The sequence below is a fragment of the Coenobita brevimanus genome, chromosome 91 (assembly GCF_032717465.1).
Source record: "Coenobita brevimanus isolate Jiangsu-jjx chromosome 91, ASM3271746v2, whole genome shotgun sequence".
Lineage (NCBI taxonomy): Eukaryota > Metazoa > Arthropoda > Malacostraca > Decapoda > Coenobitidae > Coenobita > Coenobita brevimanus.
The window spans coordinates 1,626,532-1,645,514 of NC_137044.1; the positions used below are offsets into that span (position 1 = coordinate 1,626,532).

An 18,983-nucleotide genomic window follows, 5' to 3' on the forward strand; every position below is an offset into this window, starting at 1 on the left:
GAGTGGCTAAGACTCTTATTCTCGTCGGTTAAGGAAACTCCGTAACACCTCCTCCATAGCGAATTATTTTGGATATGGTGGGTCAGTATACGTTTGTTTGTTAATTATGCAGAGTATGGAGACACTGGAGGGACTTATGCAACACAGAGGACAGTAAGGGGTAATAAACAAAATAAATCGCTCAGGAAAAGGTGTTGGGAACTCTCTTAGCCGAGGAAAATACGGATCTAAGATAGAGCGAAAAGTGCTGCATCCCTCTGGACTAAATCTGAACCCGGCATGCATTACGGGACGACGTGAAGTACACGATGTGCAGGGAAATATTTGGTCAACTGTTGTGCCCAGACGTTTGCTGGACGGAGACTGCCAATATACTGTAGTGAATCTCTCTCTCTCTCTCTCTCTCTCTCTCTCTCTCATCTCGGCATTCATTTTCCTGCTGATTTTTCTTCCTTTTAGTTCATAACATCGCTTTCCACTCTCTCTCTCTCTCTCTCTCTCTCTCCCTCTCTCTCAAATTTCAGTTTATTGTGACGTATAGGCAACAATTCTACACCCTCACACAAATAACCTCCCAAATGATGCGTGTCCAAACCCAAGCCGATGCAGACACCTACAGCGGATATTGGCAGTAGGTCCCTTCAAATGTTAAGTTTTCACACCTCATCAAATCAGACCAGTGGCACATGCAACCTCACACAAACACAGCCAATTTAATCAACTTTGAGACACTCCTCTCACTACAGACATCCCTTCCTGATTTCTGTACTTGGCCAGCATAAGAAAGGATCAATTTAGGCTATCACTCTCCCTATCACAGAATCCAATACATGGGTGCCGGAGAGGCTGCCTTCAACTGGTGGCATTAATGTTGACTCTGCTCCCTGGTTTTACAAAGGTGTTTCAACTTTCCCCCCGTCCCCCGAGAGGAGGATGGTGAACTGCAGAAGGACAATTACAGTCGGCAGTCTACTGGATTCGCGTCCGGACTAGCCTGGGGCCACAACAACAACAACAACAACAACAACAAAGCTCACACCCATCTATAAATAGAGAGAGAGAGAGAGAGAGAGAGAGAGAGAGAAGTGCTACAATACATAATCCTCATCCTGTACTCACTCTCGCTGCACAATGCTTTGGGTTCCTGGGGCCGGGCTGGTGCGGGCGTGGCTACGGGGGTGTTGGGCGTGCCGGGCGTTTGGCGGTTCCGGGCGGGCTTGTCCTCGAAGGTGTTGTCTCGGCGGTTGTTGGCTGAGAGGCGACCACCAATCTTCCGACCCTGCCAAGTGAGAGAGGCCTGTGAGTCAGGGTGAGTGAGAGGCCTGTGAGTTAGGGTGAGTGAGAGGCCTGTGAGTTAGGGTGAGTGAGAGGCCTGTGAGTTAGGGTGAGTGAGAAGCCTTTTGTGTGTGTGTGTGTGTGTGTGTGTGTGTGTGTGTGTGTGTGTGTGTGTGTGTGTGTGTGTGTGTGTGTGTCCGACTCTAGTCATAGGCTTCATAGCCTGCTCTCAAGGCCCAGTAGTCCTCCTACATACCATACACCTCTACATGTCACCACTTCGGCGCTAACACCCACCGTCCATACTGAATACATGCTAGGGCTGTCTCATACAGGACTGGTGCATTGGTATTAGCAGGAGTATTTTTATGTCATGTCGGCAGGTCTTCTGGGAGATCAGTAAAGTCTGCTTTTTATGAAATACAAATACTTAAACTGTTCCCTGCCACAGCGGGGATTTAAACCTGGGTCCGGTAGGACTGCAGGTCACCTCTCTACCGACTGAGTGAGTGAGGAGCCCGTGAGTTGAGTGAGTGAGAGGCCTGTGAGTAAGAATAAGTGAGAGTCCAGTGTGCTAAGGAATTGAAGCCAGTGAGTTAGGAGAATAAGAAAGTTTAAATTAATGTCTATCAACTGCACAATGGTAACTAACACCTTGGGTCCAATAACTTTTCTTTCTTTTTACCTATAAATGATTTCATTCTATATGGGAAAGAAATCTAACACTGAAGGAGGTAATTTATGCTATATCCAAGCATAGTTTTTCAAGACGTCAATCCTTATATCACTGTAACCGTCGCAAATTTGCAAGAATAAAGTGAAAAAATACGTCATCATACTGAATGCGTTAAGACACAGGTGGAAAGGGCTAAGGACTACGGTATGTAACAGTCAAATTTGCCGTCCTGGTTCCTAATCGTATTTCGGTTCATCGTACACAGCCTAATGAAAGAAAACCTTGCTGAAGCGCGTCCGATTACACCTCCGCCAGCCCGAGAGTGCGGTATCTGTGGCGTGATGCTGGGGCAGGAAGGAAAGGGTGAGGGGAGAGGAAGGAAGTGTAAAGAACAGGGGTGAAGAAAGAGAGGAGGGGGGAGAGGGAGAGGATAGAAAGGAGAGGGAGAGGGGAAAGTGAGGAAAGGAGAGGGAGGAAGAAGGAGAGGGAGGGGGGGAAAAGGAAAGAGGGGTAAAAAAAGAGGGACAGGGCACGGAAGAGGAGGGAGAGGGAGAGGGTAGAAAGAGTGGGAGAGGAGATGGGGCTTACAGGATCTCTCCCTCTCTCATTTTAGCCTTTCTGTACCCCGGCAATTTTATCCATCGTAGAAAGAAGCTCCCGTGGTGAAGGGGTTAATGGAGGCCAAGTCCAACCCCCTACAGTTCGGGAAGTTCTTGTATGCCTGAACAAAATCGTCCCAAAATGCAGGAATCGAACCAATAACACGACATCAAACTGAAGGGGTTAAAACTATCTGAATCAGTGTTATTCTCTCGTCTCGCATTTTACACCGACCAACTACTGCTACTGAAATTAATCTCGATTGACACCATGACGCTCAAACATTACTCATCAATTTTTATCGCTGGAAAGTGGATTTTTTTCTGATATCGTGCATAACCCAACATCATCCAATCGTCAAATTTATTCTCTGGTTATAACAGAAAGTAACAGTGTACAATTTTTGCGGCATATAATACTGAGATGCCATTACGTAAGAGGGAGAGTGTGGAATATAGAAAGGGAAGAGGGTAAGACGTAGGAGGGAGAGTGTAGGATAACAGGAAGAGAAGGGGAAGAAGGTAAGATGTAAGATGGAGAGTGTAGGATATACGGAGAGAGGAGGAAGAGTGGTTGACGTAGGATGGAGAGTGCAGGATACAGAGAGAGAAGTGGCACAGTGTAAGACGTAGGATGGAGAGAGTAGAATGCAGAAAGAGAAGAGGAAGAGTGTAAGGAGTAGGATGGAGAGTGTAGGATACAGGAAGAGAAGTGGAAGAGTGTAAGACGTAGGATGGAGAGTGTAGAGTATAGAAAGACAAGAGGAAGTGTGTAAGGCGTAGGATGGAGAGTGCAAGATACAGGGAGAGAAGAAGAAGAGTGTACGGCATAAGACGGAGAAGGTAGGCAACTGGGAGAGAAGAGGAAGAGGGACAGGTATTTTTTGTTGTCGACTCTATATGTACTGTATCAGATAAGTAGCAGAATACAGTTTCACGACATAGATGAGAGTGTGAAAGAGATCACTGAGAAGACGAACAATATATACTATTTTATCGTCGACTTACTCCTTGGTTATAATAACAGCTCATAGTATGTATCGCAGTAAAGAAGTACGACTGGAATGCCAAGATGAAAGGAAATTGTGGGAGAAAAGACGAAAGTATGGGGAGTGGAGGCAAATTTATAGAAAACGGAGAGTGCATAGAGCCGAGTACAGAAGAGAGAGTGCGACAGAGAAGGAGAAGTGAGGCAGGGTGGGGGAAGGGAGAAGGGTGATGGAAGAAGAGTGCAAAAGACAGTAGGTGCAAAAAATAGGAGAAATGAGTGCAAGAAATGAGGAAGGAGGAATAGTGAGGGAGAGAGTGAAAACAACAGAGAGAGAGAGACAGGGAGGAAGAGTAAAGAAGACAAGAGTTAAAGAAAGAAGGATAGGAAGAGTGCAGATACAAAATTCAGAAACAGAGGACGAAAAGGAATGCAAGAAAAACGACGCGGAAGTTACAGATGTGGGATGATGTGTAAGGCAGTGGGGTGTCGTGATTGTGGTCAAAACAGCAGCTGTCATCCCAATAATGTTACACACACACACACACACACACACACACACACACACACACACACACACACACACACACCATTCTTTCGTTCATTCACGTGTTGACCATTCATTCTTCTCCAACCCTCTCACCTGCTCTAATTCTTCTCCTTCACTCACGTCATCACCATTCATCCTCCACACCAAATACTATACTCTGATTTTTCCTTCATTCATGGGCTATACAGTTCATTCTTCCTCAGTCCTCCCACCTACATTATTTTTCCTTATGCACTTTTTCACCATTCAATTTTCACTAAGCTTCTCAACTTCTCTAAAGAGCTTCCTTCGTTCACTTGCTCACCGTTCATTCATTTTCAACTCCCCCCACTATTCCAGTTCTCCTTCATTCACTTGTTGAGTATTCATTCACTTCCATCTCTCTCTGCTATTCTCTTTCTCTCTTCACTCGTATTCCAGCCCTTTGGCCTAACCATAATTCTTCCTTCATTTATCAGGCTGCCTCTACTTCATCGTCATCGTCAGTATTTTTTCCCCAATCAGACGGTTTTATTCAGCTTGAGGAGACCTATCGTAGTTCTCGGGGCACCAAAAAAACCTTCATTAATCCCTTTAGTGCGAGGATATCTATTCAGTTCTTGCCACACTAGACGATTTTATTCAGCTCTGTGGGGATCTCTGGTAGTGAAAGGGCTAAAATAAAGCCATCTAAAACATGAAACGGTGATTTCTTCCAGTGGGACATAAATCAAAGGAAAGAGAAAGACTTGGGTTTTACGCCTATCAACTGCACATTATAGTACACTGGCTGATCCTGACAAAGTGAAGTCAGAGGTCATTAAAGGTCATTATGGTAGGTGATCAATAGTTTCAGGTCAATATTTTCCTCTAGAACAGTAGCAGGTTGACATTTATATCTCCCAGGTGTGGTGGCTGATGACCGGGGACAAGGGGGAAACAAACTGAGTCTACCAGTCTGACCGTCCATGAAAATGTTATGGTGGATTAGCTGTTCCCGTTTTTACCCTCCCTGACAAATCCCTCCCCCCACCCCTCCCTCCTCGCCGCGTCCCAGTGAACTCCTTCCCTCAGCACCTTCGTGAGGGGCCCGACCACACCCTCCCGCCGCCGCAGCCACTCCGACAGATGGTGGTTCTCAACTCCACTTTCACACTCCACACCGCTGTTTCTTCCTCTTCTTCTCTAATTCTGTTTCTTACTTCCACGTCGTCTCTTGCCTTCCACTTTCACACTCCACCCTTTTCTTTCTTCTTTTCTGAATTTCCTTCTTACGTGGCTTCTTCCATTCACTTTCACAACTTCACACTTCAGCGTTTCTTTCCTTTCTCTAAATCCGTGTATTCTCCCCCCTTCCAATTTCACAATCCATACCTCTGTTTCTCTCTCTCTCATCTATACATGTGTTTCTGCCTTGTGTTTTCTTCTTCCCTGCACTTTCATACTCCAGCCATCTACTCATTAAACTCCACTTTCTCTACACAGACATTACCTCTTCATAATTTTTGTCTTGTCTTCTCTATCTCTCTATATGTTATTTTTGCTCTGTCTTTTCTTTTTTATCGTCCTCTGTGCCTTCTACCTTTAATAATTATCTCTGCCTTCGGTCGATCTCTGCCGTATCACTCGTATGCCTTCTTAACCGATACTTATTTCCCTTCATCTACAGATATCGCCACCTTTACTTTTCATATTCTGAGTCCATATTTATTCTCTCCGCCTAGTCAGTGTTTTTTCTGCGAACCTACCATCCTACCTGTTTACGTACCGACCAGCCTCCCTGTTTTCAGTATATCACCATCAGCCGTATATCTACCAACCAGCTTATCTATCTTCTAGTCATCCCATCTATCTACCAACCAGTCTATCTATCAGCCAACAAGTCTATATATCTAGCTGCCAGCCTACCTAACTGCCTATACCACTATGCCAAGACCAGCCTAACCCACCTACCCACTTACTTTTTTATATCCACCTCCTCACCTACTTACCCAACCGCTTGGCTCCACTCCACTACCTCTACATCTCCGCCTGTCTACCTAACTACTTACCTACTTGTCGACCTACCGACTTGTTCATTTAATTTTTTTTTTTACTGGCAATACATTAAATTTGTATTACATTTCGCTTAGCCTCAGACAATATTATCGAGCTCAGGGAAACTCACCAAGAAAAAAAGAATTATGCGTCAATAAACATTTTGACCCTACAACTACTACATCCCATCTACTAACTTATCACCAACATAACTTAAATATTCATCTTTATATCCAGGCGATCACGTATGTACAATTGTATCAACAGTCCCCGAGTTTGCACTACCTTGAAAGCGTAGCAAAATTTAGTGCATTCTTGTTAATGTAACCCGAATATTCAGGCATATTTGAGGAGTTATAATCCTACTTTCTTAGATCGGAGCTCCAGGTGTAAAGGGATTATTGACCGCAAACGTAGAGAGAATAGTTTAACCACCAACCCACCTACTCTCCCATACATCCATCTGATCACCTACCTACTTACCTACCTACCCACCTACCTGATTAACCAACCGCCTACGTATGGTACCTACTAACCTACATGTCCACCCAATCACCTATCTACCTACCAATCTAACTGACCACCTACTTACCTAGCACATACTTACCCATATGTTCATCCCACTCCCTAGCCACTTTTTATAAGCCTACTATATGCACGCTCTCACCCGCTATAGCTCATTTAAAGATATCTTAACAAGTATACTGAAGAAATTATCAAAGAGACTATTTCTTATTTCAAGACTAACTGATTTCCAGAGTACAGGATTTTATAGTTAATGCACAATATATGGATCAAAAAATCTTCAACTCTGCTACCTCTCTCTCTCTCTCTCTCTCTCTCTCTCTCTCTCTCTCTCTCTCTCTCTCTCTCTCTCTCTCTCTCTCTCTCTCTCTGAAATTCTCCTGGAGCAGATCACGTGAAGAGAAATTTCTACATAGGGTCAAGACACAGGTCAGGGGACACGCACACTACACGAGACGAGACGAGACGAGACGAGAGAGAGAGAGAGAGAGAGAGAGAGAGAGAGAGAGAGAGCGAAAGGAAGGAAGGGGTCTGGGGAAAGCAAGGTCTGGGTCAGAAGGGGCAGGCGAAAGAATACACCATCTAATTACGTGCTGCGGCGACGAAAAGGACGACGCAGACGAAAAAGTGGGACGCGGTAGGACTGAATGGAAGGGGTGGTTAAAGAAGAGGAACAGAGAGAGAGAGAGAGAGAGAGAGAATGTGGAAGCAGGAAAGGCAAACTATGATTTTCCCGACCATATTAGGCTGGTGGTAATTTCAAGGCAGGTATAAGTAATGATCCACTAATTTTCGGTGATTTCAACGCCGGCAAGAAGTGATCCTCTGTGTCTCGTCGATCTACTGTACTCTCCCACCTTCATGTCACGAGAAGCGATCAAGCTGGTTCTGACACCGTTACTCGCACTTACCCACAAATTAAGGCTCATATAGAAATGTTCTCAGGTGTTACATTTGGAGTCTCTTTGTTCTTTCTTCCTCCCTCGTATATTCTTCCACCTTTCTCAGTTCATTCTCAGTTCTCACTTGTTTCCTTTACCTCTTGGTAGACGCTTTGTTCTTTCTCCCTCCCTTGGATATATTTTCTACCCTTCAGTGATCTTGTTTTCACTTCTTTAACTTTCTTTTGTATATTATTTTTTTCTACATCTTTGCTTACCAGGTAATATCCATTAACTTTCTCCTTGTCTTTTCGTACATGCCTACATACACTATATTCATCCACATCCTATTCTGTATTTCTCTCTACTTATCGTTTCACCGCATCTTACAAATATAAAACATTCCTTTGCTTTCTATAATTAACCCATGTGTCTGTCCTCTTGCTTAAATAATCATCATTCTTTTCCCCCACTTTTTTTCTTTTCCATTTCCCCTCCGTCTGTACATCGCCTTGCTCATAATGACATTCCAGAGGGACTCCAGACGGAGTTATCAGTCTAGCCTGAATCAATGAGACGAGGAAAAAATAAACAAAAGGAGCGGGAGAAAAAAGGAAAACCGGTCGGCCTGGTCAAAGTTATGAGAGAAAGTGTGTTATCTTGCCCAGGCACCGGTCTCGCTCGGTCTGGCACCTCGGTCTGGATGATGATATATAACCAGACAACAGGCCTATGAGCGGTCGGAGTGGCGGGGGTAGGAATAATTACAGGTAAAGTGCATATGTTCCAGTTAGTTTTAGTGTCCCCTCCAGGGTGGTTGAAAATGTGGGAATATTGAACCGGAGGGGAAAGTTGATAATCCACTCTGCCAACCTGCCAACCAACATGCCCACCTAATTACCAACCCACCAGCCTATCTACCCACCTACTAATCTTCCTGCATACCTCCCTAGCAATCACCCAAGTTAACTACCAACCTACCTACTTTAAGTAACATTTTACCTACCTGCTAATATACCCTTTATGTATATATCTATCCATCCATCTATCTATCTATCTATCTATATACACGATACCATAAAACAGAACAAAAAGGTACTTAAGAGAACAAATGGAGACATACGAATGCAGAAACAGAACAAACACACAAAAACAAACTCACTCGTAAAAAGATGGGGGGGGGGAGAAAGGAGGAAGAAAACGGAATAAGTTACTGCAAAAACAAAGGGGGGGGGGGCATGGAGGGACCGCAGAACAAGACAGAGAAGCAGGGGAAGGAAAACTGAAGACTAAGGATACATGAGGAATGACTGGTGGGGAACCGACGAGTAGACTGGAGGGAGAATGAAAAGGGTATCGGGAGAGGAGAGAAATATGAATGGGGAAAGGAGAGGGAAGGAGGAAGAGGCAAGTGGGAAGGAGCAAGGATGGAGGAAAAAGGAAACAGAAAACAAAGAGAGAGAGAGAGAGAGAGAGAGAGAGAGAATCTGACTCAGCACTAACGCCCAAGGAAACCACTTAAGCACATTCTTACGCACCTCACTTTTATCACTTTTATGACCTCAGTTTTTTTTGGAAACTTTCTTTTCCAAAAATTTAACTCCGATATTTTTGGGTTCCAGAATTAAATCTCTTCGTAGCTGCTGAGTAATGCATCTTTGTGTAGCGTTAATGACTCTCTCTCTCTCTGGGTCACTTATGCTAAAGGTGAAAGTAGGAATATGTTCTTAACTCGTGGTGAAAAGGAGAAAATAAATGTTGAAAGCTGACGGTAGAGTAAAGATATACAGTACGCCTTGTGTGACGTGTGTGTGTGTGTGTGTGTGTGTGTGTGTGTGTGTGTGTGTGTGTGTGAGAGAGAGAGAGAGAGAGGGGGGGGGTGGATAATGAAAGCTAACGAAAGGCCACAACTTAACGGGGAAAAAAATAACTATAATCACAGAATCTCAAGTACCAGAACGAAGCCATGGAAAAATGAACGAAGAATTGCAAAACGCAGTATTACCTTGCCAATTAAACGTCATGAACCAAGAATATATGATCAGGAAACCAGAGAGAGAGAGAGAGAGAGAATCATCGCCTCGCCACACGAACTTGAGCAATAAACCTAAAGAATATATACGAACTGATAAAAGCTATAAAAAAGATCATACATTTCAGAAAGTGTCGATTAAATTATGAGAACTGAGTGAAAAGCAGAAAATTGGGCAATAAATCCTTTAAATATTGACAGGTAAATGAGAAAGAAAGCTAGAAAATGTATACCACTAACAAACACCTGACCATCAAAGAAAACGAGGTACGCGAACATAATGAATACTTGAACAACAGGAAGATATTGGTGAAGTGAGAAACTGCAGGCTCACACACACACACACACACACACACACACACACACACACACACACACACACACACACACACTTAAAACCTAGCACATTTACACGCCCATCCCACACACACATATACTGCACAAGTACAAAACATTCTTAAACACACACACACACACACACACACACACACACACACACACACACACACACACAAAACAACAATGGCAGGGACGGAAGCGTAGAGTTCAGGGTGAAGCTGGCAGGTTGAACTTTACGCTCCCTTCCCACAACACTTCCCTTAGAAAGTTTTCCTACGCTTGTGTTCCCCTTCCTTGCCTTCCTTTCAACTGTGTCACTCCCTTCACAAAACATCCCTACGCCCATTTTCTCCTTCCTCCCAATAAAGTGTGTCTCTACCCTCAGAAATCTCCCCTACGCTCCTGTTCCCACTACTTACCTTTCCTTCAACTGTTTCACTACCCCTGCAATGCTCATCAATGCTCCCGTTCTTCTTAACTGCATCCCCTCACGAATGTCACTGCTCCTAATACACTAAGTTTCCCTATGCTGTGTTCTTCGTATTTCCTTCCCTTCATTTGTCACTACCAATAGCAAGCTCCCCTACGCTCCTCCTCTCCTTCCTTACCTTAATCTCAACTACGTCCTTACCCTTACAAAGCTCCCCTATGCTCCCGTTCCCCTTCCCTACCTTCCCCTTAGCTATGTCACTACCCTCATAGTTTCCATGTCTTATTTTTTTCCTAAATCTATCGCGTGATCCTTTCAGTCCGGTGACATGTTATACCGATTACTTATAAAAGGGGCAAATGATGGCTAGAGTACGACCAAAAATGTAAACGAACTACTGACCGCACCTGTAGGCTACCCCAGGCCGATGTCATTACCTTCACATTTCCCACAAAAATTCCTTCCCTTTTCTATAATCCCTATGGACATTTTCTTTGGCAAGTCAGGTGTCCCAGGTCGACTTTTTCCCACCATTATAAATTCCTGATACTAACTTCACTTTCACGCTATGTTCCCCCAGACTTTCTTCCTCTCCTTCACATCTTCACCATCCCTTCGAGATCGATAGGTTGACTCCAGTTATTCATCTTCTTCTGGCGCTGGTATCCTTTGCCAGAATAGAATCCGTCCAATGTATCGTCGGCGTCACTGTTGGTTCCTTTCAGCAGAGGTAGGTTTTAATTTCACCCTAACAGGTATACTCCGAGAATAATATCATCGTAGGGCGGTAGAAGGATAAAAACAATCTTTATTTGGATCGTCGTCGTCTTCTACACAGGCAAAGTCGAGATAAGCTTGAACTCCCTCACTACAAGGCGTTACCCCTAAGCTGAATAAAGTCACGTGGCAGTAGCATGAAAAACAAAAATCCTGCCACTAACAATAATATATTAGGACATCGTTGTGAAAGGGTTAACATTCCCTTTCTTTACAGGCAGCTTTCCATCGTTTCAAACATCTTTCCTTTCCTTTATTCCTTCCTACCCTTCTTTCCTCTCTTTCCCTTCCCTTCCATTCAGTTCCCCTCCCTCCCTCCCTCCTTTCCCTTCCCTTCCTTCCTTCCCCACTTTTCTCCTTTCCCTAATAGGCAGTGAATCTCTTAGCTGATAAAACTTTCTACTGTTCCTCAGGGGAAGCCTCGTGATGCTTCCCTTATTTGGAGGAGGAGGGGGCACGAAGGAGAGAAAGAGGGATATCAACAGGAGGGGAAATGTGGGAGGGAGGAGAGAAACTGTGGGAGAGAGAATACGAAGGGTGAAAAACGAATAGCTACTTTAGAGGAGGAGGAGGAAGGGAGGGAGGGACGGAGACAGGGAAGTGCAAGAGTAATCGAAATCAGAACAAGAAAACACGTGTACCTGTAAATTACATGGACATTGCAATAATTATCAGACATTATCTAAATATACCTTAACAAAGCATCTTACCACCACCACTATTCCTAACCCAACCTAACCTAACTACCCCATCTAACCACCCTCAACCCAAACCTTAACCCCCTCCACCTGTGCCAACCCCTCTCCACCCATCCACCCCATCTAAGCCTATGGAGTCCCTGTTAACAAGCCACTCCAGCCAGTCTGCAGCTTAACTACCACGAACGAGAGTGGAGAAACCAATTCCAGCTGAGCTAATTACGGTAATCAGGTTTTTCTGTTGTTCACCGCCATGCTCTCACGCCAGTCTGATTTTTTTTTTTTTTAATTCCCGCCATCTCTTAGTAATTCATTTTGCCTTAAGTGATGGGATCAGAGACGACCTCAGTTTAATGTGTTTAGTTTCAAGGACAAATTCATTCAGCTTTGAAGGAATCTTTAGTAGTGAGGGTGTTAGAAGCAGTGTGTGTGTGTGTGTGTGTGTGTGTGTGTGTGTGTGTGTGTGTGTGTGTGTGTGTGTGTGTGTGTGTGTGTGTGTGTGTGTGTGTGTGTGTGTGTGTGACCCCAGGTAACTCAAAAATCCCTTTCAGTACGAAGACGCTTCGTATTCCCCTCTGGCTACCTTCCTGCAATTTATTCACCTTAAAGACCTCCGGTGGTGATGAAGTAGAATACATTACGCTCTCTCCAGTAGATTAGGTTACTTTTCTCTACCTTTGGCTGCTTCCTGACGATTTTCTCCAGCTGACAGGAGGAGAGGGATTCTCGTAATGAAGGGGTTAATGAGCGGGCAGGTTCGAGTAAATAAGAGGATGCCGAGAGGGTCTGGATTTGGTCAGCCATCTGGACCTGATATCCGGCTGGGTACAATACAAATGAATTCCTCAGAGTAGAGAATTTCCCCAGCAACAACCACTGTGGGGTAAAAACTGATACGGGATTTAATAGGTTGGTACACACATTATTTTTCTTACTCTCTCCCAGGCACATAAACGCTCTCTCTCGCTTACTTATTTACTTACACACACACACACACACACACACACACACACACACACACACACACACACTTCTCAACTCTCACAAAAGAAAACGAAAAATATACAAGCAAGAAAGGAGAAATCAGACTGAAAAAGTGGCCACGTTAAAACCGAAGCCTTGTCAATGTGGGTAAGGACATTGATACCCGTGACAGCCAATATCCCGCCTTGTTCCGACACACTCCCTGCGTCTCGGGAAACCGCAGTGTTTTCAATGGCGAGAGAAACCTTCCCGCAGAGTATCCCACTTTCTCTCACCCGCCCTCACTCCCTTACCCACTTCCCTCACTCCACTCTTTCACTCATTCACCAGTCTTACTCTTTTCCCTTCTCTTGCTCTCTCGCCTTACCCATTCCTCCCCCCCCCCTCTCTCTTTCTCGCTGACTCACTCCTTGACACTACTTCTCCAATCCCTCCCTCCCTTTCTCACTGACCCTACTCCTTCACCCCTCTCTCCCTCCTCTCCCCAAAATACCCCTCCAACCCCTTCCATACTCGCCATCCCTACTTCCTCTCACTCACTGTTCCTCCTCCCAACCTACTTCTCCCCCCTCCTGTTGTGCTACCCTTATCTCTGACACATAAATAAATACAAAAGGACTAATAGGGATGTCGCTATTCTCTTTCCTCTGTATCTTTTCCATTTCGATACCATTACCTGCCTCACCACACCACAACCATATAATTCCCTCTTTTCCTCCTCCTCCTCCTCCAGTCCATAAAACCAGCCTTCATCCTTTCCCTTCTCTCTTCTTCCCCCTTAAACCCAGCCCCCCTGCTCCCCCTAATCCCACTCCACCTCCCCCCCATAACGCCCCACCACCACGCAGCTGTTTAATTAGCCTTGTACAGAAACTACTAACCATTATCACGCAAGCTCCCGTCTCGGATTAACCCCATCAGTACGATTACACCCACTCTATATTTCTCTTACCAACACCAAACAATTTTATACAGGTTAGAAATTACCCCTCGTACTGATGGGGCTGCAAACAATCATTAACCCCTTTACTATGATGACAATTTTTCTCCTCCTCCTCCTTCTCCTACTTCTTCTTTTTGTCTAGCAGCAGGTGATTTATTCAGTAATTAGAATGGACTCTTACAATGAAAGGATTAATGAACAGTGTCGTCTCAATACCACGCCAAAGACAAGTTTTCTTTTATCTTCCCTCCCTTTCTCTTTTATCTTCGTTTTTGTCCCGCCGTGCCTGGCAATCAGCACCTGTGAGCTAATTGATAAAACTTTCGCCGCTGTGACGTGGGCGTGAAGGGAATGGGTAACGACGTGATGCCTGCTTTCACAAAATTATGCAGTCTGGTGGTAGGGTCCCGCTGCAGTACCTTTGCTAAAAAAAGAAATCTCTAACACATCTGCGCAACAAAGTAACCATCCTGCGAAATTTATGGGTAAGTGTACTGAAAATCCAAACTAAAATAAAGCTCAGTAAATAATAAAGTACTGATAATATAAAGTACTCATATCCAAGACCCATTCCACTAGGTTTGTTGGCAATATTTCTCACGCTGTTGTAATATTCTTTTTGGTAATATTTCTCATTTTCGTAATTTCCCTTCCCTTGTTTCTGGATCCAAGCTTACTTCAACTCCAGGGGGGAATGAGGGTCAGGATGGTGATGAATGACGAAGAGCTCTGAACAAAGTGAATTATATCAGGCTTTAATATACCTTCACTGTTAACCGCTTCAGTGCAATGACGTCTATTCGGTTTATTGTTGGTTCCTCCTGCTTATCATATTTTTCCAACTTACGAAAGATCTCTTGTACTGAAGGGGTATATAAAAGATATATCTAACCTTCAGCTTAAGAAAATCTAAGCTGAAGCCAATCGTCTGGAAACAGCTAGAATAAACTAAAAGAAAATGTTCTCGGGTGGAAGGTGTAGCAAGACTCAAATACACCTGAGGGTAGTGATGGAGTTAAGCTTTTTCTGACTTTACCTCCCTCTAAATACCACGAAATACAGAAGGGATATTTTTTTTACATGAACCCCCACTGTCTGCAGAAATCACGAAAAAATAGGAAAGAAGCAATCTCAAACGCACCAAATTTCTCCAAAGGTCGCCAATTTAGCGCCATAATAAAACGATCAAGACACCAGGTGTGTGTGAGAGCCAGTGCTCCGGAAGATACCCCAGGGAGCGCGGAAAGAAAACCCTGCCAGTGTCGGAAGGCATTTAGCCGCGTGAGCCGGGTTGAAACACAGACAGATAGCAGGGCAGGTTTACACTTTTTCTTGAGCTAAGGGTTGCGTATAAGACCGTTTGTTTAGGCTTTGTAACTTACACACCTACCAAACACTTTACAGCTAACTAAAAGCGAATACGAACGTGAGAAAGGGGGCAAATGAAAATTACTGATTATTTAAATGTTACGGATACCTGTTAAGCGTAAAAACTGTTCTAAGATTCATTATAAATTACTCCCCTTCCTGGTGAGGCCGTGCAACAAGAGGGGGAGGAGGCGGTGGGGTGTATGCCTCTCCCTCTAACACAGCTGGATATTCACCCTTACGTGGCCCGGTTAGAAGGGTGATGGGTGCAGTTCGACCTGATAGCAGTTCCGTTCCCTTTTTCCCACACCCTGAGCCAACTTTCTCTCTCTCGGGGTTGGCGGGAAACTGTAGACAATCGCTACGCAGGGTGGGTGGGTCGGGCAGTCTCCACGAGTGATATGAATGAGTGCCGCACCAATTCACTGTTTGCCGCATGTTACTTTACTGCCGCACCAATTCACTGTTTGCCGCACGTTACTTTACTGCCGCACCAAGTCACTGTTTGCCGCAAGTTACTTTACTGCCGCACTAATACACTGCCGCGACTATGTTAGCCTACTTGCTTTACTATCCTTATCTTCTAGTCACAGTTAGATACCTCAGCCAATGCCTCCTCCGTAACAAACAACCTCGAAAGAACCACTATTTGCAACACTGCCTGCTTTATTTTGTACTCGTTTGTACTAACCGTCACATGTTATCTCACCGTCACAAATTACTGTTTCTTGTTGACAACTTTTGTATCTTGAATTCAAAATGCTGTACACTGGTCAAATGCAATTACATCCACATACTGAAATTATGTTTAAAGTGGAGATACAGACTCAACATAACCATAGTATGTGAGGACAATACTTTCATAACCTTTAACACAATACGAGGGATGGTCCCGGAGCTTCATATAAGTCATCTGTTGGTAAGAAGCGTAAAATAGGCTACAGAGAGAGAGAGAGAGAGAGAGAGAGAGAGAGAGAGAGAGAGAGAGAGAAGGTGAAGAACCAGGTGTCAGCTCTGAAAGTTGGTTACTTTTGTACGATTTTAGGCTTCGCAACAGTTTAGAGTCGATGTAATGGGACTACTGACCGCAGCTGTGCATTTCGTTTTTGTATTTGCTTGTGCATACACTGAGGGAAAACTAGAAAACCCACAAACAAACACAGTGGATGCAGAGTAAGCAACTGCAGTGGACTGAGAGAGAGAGAGAGAGAGAGAGAGAGAGAGAGAGAGAGAAAGAGAGAGAGAGTAAAAACCAGGCGCTGCAACACGTAGGCCAGCGGTACTATGCAGCTTTCAACTCGTAAACGCTTAATGGTTATACTAAATCAACACACATGCAACACACATGCAACACTCATCCCAGGAGGAGGAGGAGGAGGAAGGAAAATGAATAGGTGAAAAAGGGTGATGATGACGACGACGACGATCATAATAATAATAATAATAATAATAATAATAATAATAATAATAATAATAATGAAAATACTATCATCTTAGCTTCCTTACTGTTGTTGCTTTTCTTCTTGTATATGCAATTTTCGATTCACAAATACCTGAAGGACAAATGGCACGCAATACGCAAATGTACTGTTTAGTGTCAACCCACTTCCCTTTGCTGTTTCTGTTGTTATCGCTGTTGTTGTTCGTCTGTTTCGTTACCGTTCCTCACTGTTGTTTCTGTTATTACTAGACCCTCTTTACTCTAACTTGGCTTAAAATTGCTGCTTCCCCATCTTGACTGCTGGGTTCTAACAATAAATTAACGTCCGAATACTGTGTTAGTCATGAAGAAGTGTGAGACCAAGACCACTGTCTTTTTCTGCTAATAAACTACGTGAAATCAGTTGCAAAAGGACGAAAATCTGGGCCAATTTGGAGTAAAATCGGGTTCTTCTTGTCTGCTTCTGTTGCTCTTGTTTTTTTGTTCCCTTACTTTTTCTCTTCAGTTTTCTTGCTACTGTTGTCTTGCTGTTAGTTGCTGTCTATTCATTTGTTCTTGTTTGCAGCTGTCTGTTCTATGATGACCCTGTTTCTGTTTACACTCATCACTGTTTGCGTGTAGTCGTTGTTTATTAATGTGTGATTTTTTTCTCGTTCTGCTCTTTTTCCTGCTTGCATCTGTTGTTCTTTGCGTTTGTGCCCGTTCTTCCTGTATTTCTTTCTCCCACCACAAAATTCACTGCGTTGTGCGTGTGTCTGTTCGTTTACGTGCTGTGTAATTTGATCGCAGTGTTCTTGTCCCTCTCGGTGCTGTAATTCGTTCTGCTGTAATTCTGTTGACATATTCCACCTTGTTGTGTTTTTGTCAGGTATTCCGCTTTGTAGTTTTAATTCCCCATTATTTGTTCTCACGGTTGCTGCTTTTGTTCATCCACTCAGTACAATTTTCTTTTTTCTTTCTTTTTTCTTTTTTTTTTTTAAGTCTTGCTACGCACTCATGGTTTTTATTTAGGTGTGAAAAAGAGTCCTTAGTGAAAAGTGATAGAAAACAAGCTTCATTAACCCCTTCACTACAACGACGTCTTTTTTTCCACACACACACACACACACAAACATATGGAGAGGAAATCTAGAGCACAACCGACCACCTGGCAGGCATGTATAATGCGTGTGTACGTAGGTATGCAAGTGTGAAGGCATGAGCGTATGAAAATGCTATGTGGTGTGTGAAGGTATGTATAAATATGTATGTATACTGTATATATATGTATGTATGTATTTATGTATGTATGTATGTGGAAATAAGTGTGTATACGCGGGAAATGCAACTCGCCTACACCATTTACCTGGAGACAAGGAAATATAACTCGTTTACTTCAGTCACGACAAGAGGAAAGAAAGCACAGGAGACCCTCTCAACAGAAGTGAAATATCCTCCTCCTCCTCCTCCTCCTCTTCCTTCTTCCTCTTCTTCGTCTTCTGCCTCTTCTTTATTTTCCTCTTTTTTCTTCTTCCCAGGTATCACAATCCTATTTATATATATATCACATTACCGATTCTTTTTTTAATTTTTTTTAAGACTTGCTACACCCAAATCAGATGGATTAGTCTTACGAAATCATTTATATCTAAACATATCAGTATTTGAGCAAGATTATTATGAAACATACTTTTACAGTTCTTTTCCCTGTTGTTCTGAGTTCAAGTGTAACTCGCTCATTTCATTCATTAACACGAGAGACTGAGAAATGATACCTGTTTATATGAGCGATTTACAAAAGACACTGAAGAAAATGCTTAATCGTCTGTTCTAATCACGACCATGAGAAAACGAAGGAAATGTTAAGCCGCCTATTGAAACCAGGAACGAAAACGACTAGGAAAAGTAACCGTACCCTCCTTACTCTAACCTGACCTAAAATCGCCATCTCTCTATCTTGACTACTGAACTGCAACAACAGATTAATACTATAAAATCACACTAGTCATGATGAAGTGCTGTGGAAAGGAAACAGAGTCACAGTATTGTCTTATTCTTGTTACATGAAATAAGCTACAAGAGGAAAAAAAATCTGGGCCAAGCTAAGATAAAACGATTTATAGCTTCCCCTCATTCAGCAACAAGAGAAAACCCAGGAATGTGTTTCGTCTATTTCCGTCACCCATGAGGAGTATAAAACACTGGAATGACACCCAATTAGGAAGGGGAAAAACATGTTGTATACCCGGCGCAATCTAACACGATGACCCAGTTGTACCGAGGGTCCATACGAGAGGAGAAGGAGGAGGAGGAGGAGGAGGAGGAGGAGGAGGAGGAGGAAAATAATTGGGCGGAATATGAGGAGGAATGAGAAAAAAAAAAAAGGAACATTAGAATGAAATGAAGAAAGAAGAGGAAGTATACAGTATAAGAGAAAAAATGGGAAGAAATGAGAACAACTGTTGAAGGAAAAAATGTGTTA

The 18,983-nt window shown here is 43.5% G+C and overlaps 1 protein-coding gene across 1 annotated transcript in view; it reads right to left on the reverse strand.

Annotated features, from left to right (window-relative positions):
• Positions 1-18,983, reverse strand: part of LOC145411832 (uncharacterized) — a 255,319-nt gene that overhangs the window by 205,185 nt on the left and 31,151 nt on the right. Inside the window, exon 2 of the mRNA XM_080281792.1 lies at positions 1,120-1,279. Coding sequence (XP_080137918.1) covers positions 1,120-1,279 — 160 coding nt within the window. The remainder of the gene's footprint in view (positions 1-1,119; positions 1,280-18,983) is intronic.